This window comes from Echinococcus granulosus (genome assembly GCF_000524195.1).
Source record: "Echinococcus granulosus chromosome Unknown EG_S00008, whole genome shotgun sequence".
In the NCBI taxonomy this organism is placed as follows: Eukaryota; Metazoa; Platyhelminthes; class Cestoda; order Cyclophyllidea; family Taeniidae; genus Echinococcus; species Echinococcus granulosus.
The window spans coordinates 1223183-1232029 of NW_020170388.1; the positions used below are offsets into that span (position 1 = coordinate 1223183).

Genomic DNA, 8847 nt, shown 5'->3' on the forward strand with positions numbered 1-8847 from the left:
AATTTTTTTTCTGGACTTTAAGTTATGTTTGATCCCTGTATTCCTGAGTACTTAAGAAATCATTCTTTATATAATCAATCTCTAATCTTATCCCCATTATGAATAAATTTATGCACTATGCAGAAAATTAAAGTAGTCATTTACTTCATGCTTAAAATTTTGATCCGAACCTTGATATCGTATGAAGTTAAACAGATGGTTTAACTCACTTTGCAGACAAATTTCATATTTTTAAAGTCCTCTTCCTTCCCATTTGGCACTACGAAGACCTATAAGTTGCAGAAAAGAAAAACATATTAATTTTTCAATTTAAAGACATCATCCCAAATCTCTGCAATCACTTTCACCTGAATAGTGACGGGTTCTGCGAAGGCTGCAACTGGTCCAATTTGTGAGTTGTTAACATCTGCTTTGCGCCAGAACAGAACCTGAAAGATAGAAATTTGAATGGAGAGCAGCGAAAAGAGAGTGGAGAGAAAAGTCAGCATTTAGTTGAAACCAACCCGCATTTCACACTCCTCGGCGTACTCGGCGAAGCGGTGCATCGCTTCCTCCACCCTGTCCTTCTCGTTGATGAAGAACATTCCGACCGCAAATTCGCCCAAGGGTGGCAATGTGACACCTGCCTCTCTAAAGAACAAAAAAAATATTCGTCTTAGAGTTTTTGTCAAATAAATAAATACCAGAAAATAGTAGAGTCAAGCGTCTCCGTGACTTTCAAGATTGGTGCTGAAATATTCTCGTACCTATAATCCCTTCTCATGAATGGTCAACCAGAAATTTAGATCACGCCTTTACAATAAATTTAAAAGTAGCAGAGACGTGCGGCGAGCTTCCAGTCATTTGAGGTTCTATTTGATTTTGCACTGACAACTGAGGGGTATCACAATAAACTCATTTTCTGAGCGGGTTTAGTTATTTGAAGATAAATGAATACCAAAGATTCATAATTTAAGCACATAATAATAACAGTCTCCGAAGGGTAAATATCTCGGTTTAAACACATTGGCTGTTACTCTATTATGGTGTTCTAGTATTATGCTTTGAGAAGGCAAAAATTATTCCTATCACAGGTCTTTTGCAAATAAAATAATCGGAGATGGAGGAAAGAACAGCTTTCTGCAACTCTTTCCCAAAATACTTTATTATTGATGGATTGTTTAGTGTGAAATTCAAAGCTAAAGTAAAAGTAGCCTTAGAAATGATTCAAAAATAGTTGATAATGCAGGATGATTAAGGAAGATCAAATATAACTGCAATCTACGCTTCTACGAGCGGTATAAATCAGGTACTTTTCAAGATAAAACTTCCCATCAGTTCCGACGCAGCCAAGACACGGGACAATTTCCCATTGACACCAAATCAACTATAAAGACTCACGCAGATGAGGGTCAATTCCCTATTCTCGTTTAGTCAACTAGTGACTTGACCTAAAGCCATTTCAACCAGTACTGAGGGGTGGAAATAAAGAACTCACTTAGCGAAGCGTTCGTAGAGCTCATAGGGAACGCCAGTCATAACACCGGCGCCGTCTCCCGTCTCATCGTCGCACCCGCATGCTCCTCGGTGCTCCATGCGGTTGAGCATGGTGTTCGCCTGCTCAATCACCTACAAAAAGCAGCAGTACTAGCATGGGTGTGCTAAAATATCTCTCTAATCCTTAACCGAAATCCAAACAAAGATGGGTGTACAAGTAACAGACAGGGGTTTCTGACGTCCTAAACATGCCTCTTAAACTGACCTAGATTAGTAGATCCCCAATTAAGTGCAAAAGTGTGAAATAGATCTAAGACAAAAATAACAGCGCACATTCCTTAAAAGTGTATTGATGACAATAACGATACCGAGATATCACCGAGTAGTGTATTACCGAACGTTTACCACGGCACCACAATTAAAAAATGCACCCGCAATACAGACAAAGCCATCACTGAAGTTTAAGAATGATCCTATCTCCTTTATTTGTCATTAAAATTACGAAAACAATCTAGATTTCAGAATGTGTTTAAATTCTTTCGAGTTGTAATCCGCGAAAAATTTTGGTTTTTTTCACACTATGCACTTGTCTGAAAAAGCGGCCCCTGTCATGTGCTTGCCTCAACAACAACGCAAATCACAAAAATTTTCGACAAAGTACATCCATAAGGTGATCGCACCCCAACCTACTCAACACCTTCCGTTTTTGATCTTCTTTTCAAATGAAACATGTCTCCAGCACTGACCCGGCTACCACCTCGTAAGTCAGTTAAATGGAAAATATTCTCGATTGGATACAAGAAAGGCGGATATAAGTCTTACCAGGAAGTTGTTGAAGAAGACGCCAGAATAACGCTAGACGGTGTGACTGCAAATAACCTTTATTTAAGCGCTAAAAGCCACCCAAATTTTAGCAAAAAAAAACAAGAAATGCGTCTATTTTAAGCAGCCCCATAGCCAAACAGATGATACCACTACGAACGCCTTTGAAGCTGCCTTTGTTATTAGAAAGGGTTCTCGCTCTTTACTCACTGTCACCAAACTCAGGCATCCTTTTGTCTTGTAAATTTTTTCCATGCCATCAACTAGACAGAAATCTAACTGGACAACGTTTGTTTGAACGACATTTCTTGATAGAAAGAAGGAATGGGTATTTTGCTTATGGTCAGGTAAATAAATTTTTCTGATTTTGAATCTATTACCGTTAGGAAAAGAACTACAATTTACAAGTAAAATCCCATCAATGTTTCTAGCGTGTGACCCTTTTGACATACAATCAACTTTGGTAAATAATAGATAAGCCTTTCGTTTAAGCGATGATCAAATCTGCAAGCCTAATTAATTGCAATCGCCAAAGCAAATAAATTATCTACAGGTTCACTTAGTGTTCATGCTATTGCCAAAAAATAAACCTTTTAGTCATCTCTCACACCATACAGGTATACACCAGGGTCTCGCGCATGACCTCCACATTATTAACTAAACGTTGACACTGACTATGTAATTTTAGGTTTGGTGTGAAGTAAATAATTTTTCTGCTTTCACTTGGTCTCATTTTTACAAAGTTAAATCCTTCTTAGGAGTTCAAAGGCCACTTTATCTCCAAAAATGACAAAGTGCATACACCACGCAGTTTGTTCAACAAATCAGATGAAATAAAAGAGCTAAAATTAGCTCGCAGGACCAGAGAGGAAAATGCACATGTGCCCCGCCAACAGCACGCGTGTCCATGACTAAGCAGAAGTGGGGAAGTTAGCCTCGTATTTACCACGCGCTTCTTACCACATGAGGTAATATTTAGGCGCATAACACGTGCTCCTGATACGCGCAGAAATGTAATATATAAGATATCCATTTCGAACTGACATGCGACTTTAAAATAAGGATAAAGGTGCACTTACAAAATGAGTACGACTAAAAATTCGCCTAATCCCATAAGCTAACTAAATGCAGATAAGAAAACGATGAGATCTTGATTTTAGAATATTCTTGAATCTTAAAGTCTCATGACAGCGGAAGGCACGGAACTTACCATGGTAGATCTTTCGCCATGGACATTGGCAACGAAGCCCACACCACAAGCATCATGTTCGTCACGAGAATCAAAAAGTCCACACCTGTAATGTTCAATTTTCTTGTCAAAAGCCATGTTGGAACACACTAAGAGACAAAACGTCCCAGTACCAAACACACGGCAAAATGTGCGACTGTGGGCGTTGTTGAAATATTATGAACGTCTGTTTATTAAAGCGAGCTCTGATTGGCTAAGTGGAACAATCCTAAGAAGATCTTTAAATTCTTATTGGTCACTGGTCAAACCAGTCACAGATTAAATGAGGTTGCTTCTACCAATCCATGCAGGGCTTTAAAAGGTGTCCAGACCTCGTGGTTTGGGCTCACGGGTTTACCAGCTCCCCCGCTGTATTCATCATTTTCAGCATTTTTAAATAAGTTAACAAGCCTCATTCTTGGCGATTTAGGGCGCCTTATTGTAGTGATTTCAACATTAACGAAGTCTTAACTCAGATGACGAATTATCGAGATTACTCAGTTTGAGATATCTAATTATCAGATTTTCTAGAACATCACTTGGCTTTGGAATCATTCATTTTATTTGCGTAGCTTCGTTTAGCTTTGAATACTGTGGCCAATGATGTTGCAACCACAGATGCTCTGCCTATGAAGTACACGGCCATGGATGCATTACCTGAAAATTGACTATTATGTTTGGGTGTGGTCATATGATATTCCTCCTAGAAGTTCAATCAGTGTCTGAGATGATGCAATTGCGGCAGACATGAAAGCTTCGGATTTGTTTCCCCGCTTGCAATGATATCGCCTCTGCTGGTTTTACTCTGGCAAACAAAGATAAGGTAAATTTTGTCACCCTTATGACCTGCTGTCAACGTTGGAAAAAGTGACCTTTTTTGACAAAAAAAAACAATTCAAAGCATTAATCCATGGGTGGGTAATGTTGTGGGTTGACTGATTTTCGGTAAAACAAAAGCCAGTTTCGTTGAGTAGATGTGCGAATTTTGTAACCTTGTAACCTTACGGTCGTTTCGGTTTAAACCAGTTTTGTGTAAAATGAAAAAAATAAGTAGGGTTCCATACCGCTGTGGTATGTTTCAGTGGATCTATTGGGTAAGACTAGGAAATTTTAATGAGGTGGCTGTCGAAACATGACTCACAAAACCACATCAAGTCTGATTAATTTCACGTCTAGACAGCACCAATGGCGCACAATATTAGTCTATGTATCAGTCCTTTTTTGAATTAGCGTTGCGAGATGCTTACACTGCTTTTTTCTACAGCCTAACCACGGCCATTAGGTCTCACGTAGACCTCGATACCGGACATCATATGCAGCATAGATTTCCCAGGTCTGGTCGGACTGGCTACAGGGCGGCCCCTTGATACATAGTATAACCATCGTAATTAGTAATATGCTTCCTCAATATAGGTTGATTTATTCTTTTGGAATGGAGTCGTCTCTTTCCAAAAAAAGGAATACAACATGCAAATGTTTGTTTACGTAGTGGAATATACTTTAATGTGCAGGTTGAGTCAGCGTTACACATGTGTCGCATCGATTTTTACCTAGGGATTATTGATTTTGACTCACAAAATCGATAACGCCTGTGCGTAGTCAGTGGTGTTTCCCTTAGCAACTGTAAAAAAAATTTTGCACATGAAACTGTGCAAAAACCTTACCTGAAACATTTACTTATATGCCTCCGCTTAGTGTCTCCTTTAATGTAAACGAGGTCACTTTGTCTTGCCCCCACCCATTGGTTTCCAGCCGCACAACTTTAATGGCATGAACAAACTGCTAGCAAGTTTTGGCAAGTCTAAGTTTTCTCTAATGCACGCAGACTCACCAATGCTTGATGGTTTGCTTTTCATTACACGCGGTGACGAGGGCAAAAGTTCATTATCGTTAGAGAGGCGTGACATCTGCTGATTTTGTTACAGCGGCAAAATCACGAAGGATATATGCTATTGCTGTTGTAACTGTATTATTGGTTCCCTTGTCACACACCTAACTAATGGCTTACGAAGATGCCAAAACTGGAAACGAAGCAACCTTTTTTAATTATTCACTGAAACGATTGAGCTTAAGAACATTCACATTAGATTGTCCTTATGTTCGGAGGTTATCAAGAACAGGGTATTTTACCACACATTACAACTAATCCAATTTGCGAGGTAAAACTAATTTTGAATTTCAATCCTTCGATTTGGGAGGAATTATTTTTACCAAAATCCCAAATCTCAGTGCATCCTACTGTCATAATTCAGTCCCTTACTTTGTTTATGGAAGGGGTTTGCTCCACTAAACGCGATGAAGCGTGTAGATAATACTGAGGGACAATAATTTCGCTGACTCTGCAAAGTATTTACAAGTTCGCACCAAAAAATGATATTTAAAAACAGCAGTTCACAGCATCGTGCGACACATTTCAACCAGCTGTAATGTCGTATTTGCTGCATGATGTTTGATTAATGAATTAATTCGAGAGAACTATGAAATGGGCGGTGAAGCGGAAAAAAGTTGAGTTTTCTGCGACCATACCCCCCAGAAACGGAATTTCACTTAGTCAACTTAAGGAGGTTTCATAAAACCACGTACTGCTCACTGACTAGCAAAGAAGGAATTTTACCAGGCTTTAAACCCACTCAATAAATTACGCCACGGATTATCGATTTTTTCAACAAAAATCGATGACTTACGGAAAGATGGTGGCAGTTTAAAAATTGATAGAATTTTCCGCAATTTCAAGAACTGTGAGAAGTGCGAACTGTAAGTTGGCACCCGATTATGCACTGCAAACTGACAAAACAAAGTAAAAATTTTGCAAAATTTCGTTATACTTGGTGTACCTTACCATATTTTTAACATGATAAATAAATGATGCCACTGATTAATGGTTGTTAATTCGAAAAGCCGATGCTTTGCAACGTCTCAAGGCTCCCCCAAAAGACGAAAGAAGTCATACAACTAGGACAGAAAATGTGTTATCGATGTACAGACGGGCTAGAATGGGGCCCGGAGGCCATGCAGCCCAGTAGAAGTACAATCACGGAGCTTTAAATGACCACGAAACTCAAAACAAAGAGTTAATCAAAGTAGCACAGAGCCCCTCCCGTCTTTTGAGCGTCGTCCCCGGTGCTTGCTTTGCTCAACCTCCCCCCCGTCGGCCATTGCAACGTAGTCAGAAGTGTGGGGAAAAACACCCAAGAATCAACTGCCACAGTCATCAAATTTGCATTCATCTGAGAAGATCTTGGAGTGCTATGCCACTGATCCACTAGATGTGGGATTTCGTCCTGTTTGGGAACTGTATTGAGGGAAGGAGTGATGAGCAGGATCATTTACAAAAGGACGAGGTTCAAAATAGCTTCATGAGTTTACGCATTTGTTTGCACTTCAGTACTGCCTAGCCATACCTATGTGGGTTTTATCTAGCTACGGGAAATTGAGGAGGCATCGTGTGTTCACCTAGTTGACATTTCTACGCGAGTCACGCAGACAGCTCCGTAACGAACTTTTCACAGATGTTCTACAAATATAGCGGGTTCATTTGTTAATAGATTTTCTGCGGAACACCAAACAGCATTAGTTGCCTATGGTTGAAGTCATGTTTAGACCTTCTATTGGGGGTCGCCACAGATCCTCCCAGCCGCAGCATATGCACTTTAAGGTCACGTTAAGACTTAGAATTTAGTAATAAAAGTCAGCGTAGTTCCCCTTTATGATTAGGCTCGCTTTCCTCGGGACTTCCCTAAAGACGAAAGAATACACAATACTAGGGTAGATGTATTGCCGACGCATAGACGGCCTGAGAGCTATAGCATGTCCCGGTGGCCATGTCACTGCGTGGAAGCAAAAAGACGGCGTCTTAGGCGCCCACAAAACCATAAAGGCGAGTTAAACATACACTCAAAGTGTTACATCTTGGCAGAAAGATGGCTGAAACACGAGGGCCACTAAGACCTTAATTACCACGACTCAATGGAATAAAAGGCGGTTTGGTTTATTTGTTCTTGAAAAAAAACTCCCGTATATTTATTGCAGTAAGTAATTGGACTCAAACATGCGACTTTAAGCAGTCCAACAAATACCATTTAATGAAACATTATTTGAAAACAAAACAACGTGCAGCACAAGTTTTCCTCCTTAGGGTGGTCGGGTTTCCTCGCAGTTACCAGTGGTTGGACGGAGAAATTGACTAAAAGTTGGCTCGTAAAATACCATAATTAATGTACTTTGCCACAGTTACCGTGCGCTAAACACGCTATTGGCTAAAGAACTCCGCAGCGAAAGTGAGAAGCAAAATTTTGTACAAATATCCATTTACAATCCTCTCATCGCATGATGAAATTAATTTCTGGTGTTGAGATGGTCAGAGTAGTCTTATGACATATTTTATTATTTATTAAGCCCACCATCCCCCCTCACTCATTTAACAGAGCAAATTTTAATTTGGACTTTTGCATACTGTAGGTCAAACTGTCGCTTTATTGCCTTGGCATTTTATTGCTTTAACACACCCATTCTCCTGTTTTTAAAGCCCAAAACAGCTAAAGTCACCATCTCTAATCACCATTAAAGCGTTTTGAGCACAAGTATCTCACCGCTCACTGGTTATATCAGCGTAACTAGGCGTAACTGGGATTATGTCGACTGACCTTTTATTGAAAACAAATGAGCACTTTCGAAGGGTAACATCTTACCTGAATGAAATTGATGACCGCATTTATTTTCAGGATTTTAGTGAATCAAGAGTAAATCCAACCAAGTTAAAGTTTAGTCACCCTTAAAACACCTGAACGACGTCTCCCGAGGTGAAGACTAGGAAGTTCAAGTATATTTGAGGACACTAGCAAAAAAGTTATTTGTTTTTTAAAAGGTGAAATCCCAACATAATGCTGAGAACCCTCCATGAAGTGATGACACGCTACCGCGACGGAGAATTGAGAAGTTGGCGCATTCAACTGTTCATTAAAACACCAGGGCATAGCACCACGTCAAAAATAAGCGGAGAGTTATTTGGGCATTACTTTAAATGGAGAATATCATTAATTACACCAGTACAACTTATTTTGAGATTGTGCAATTCTAATTAGTGTATTTAATATGTGCACAAATCAAGTATTTAAACTCTACTTCAGTAAATTCTCGTTAAAGCAGCTAGTTTAAACCAAACTCGTAGCTAAGCGGATGACATCTACTGCCAAGGAGGGAAAAAAACTCTAATTCCCCTTAAAATTTGATTATTTGCAAACAGCCCCAGTTATACACAACAATAAGATATCTTCGTCGACATAAACTCCTCGTTTTAAGAGTCTAGAGTCGGAGATAGAAGA

General features: G+C 39.6%; 1 protein-coding gene across 1 annotated transcript in view; it reads right to left on the bottom strand. All coding sequences in view use genetic code 11, as the record gives it.

Moving 5' to 3' along the window:
• The window catches only part of EGR_01992 (Glutamate synthase [NADH], amyloplastic), a gene marked incomplete at both ends in the record, with an annotated part of 42379 nt that extends 38754 nt beyond the window's left edge, over positions 1-3625 (bottom strand). Inside the window, 5 exons of the mRNA XM_024491241.1 lie at positions 210-269; positions 348-428; positions 504-630; positions 1478-1608; positions 3509-3625. Coding sequence (XP_024354384.1) covers positions 210-269; positions 348-428; positions 504-630; positions 1478-1608; positions 3509-3625 — 516 coding nt within the window. The remainder of the gene's footprint in view (positions 1-209; positions 270-347; positions 429-503; positions 631-1477; positions 1609-3508) is intronic.
• Between the last annotated feature and the right edge of the window lie 5222 nt (positions 3626-8847).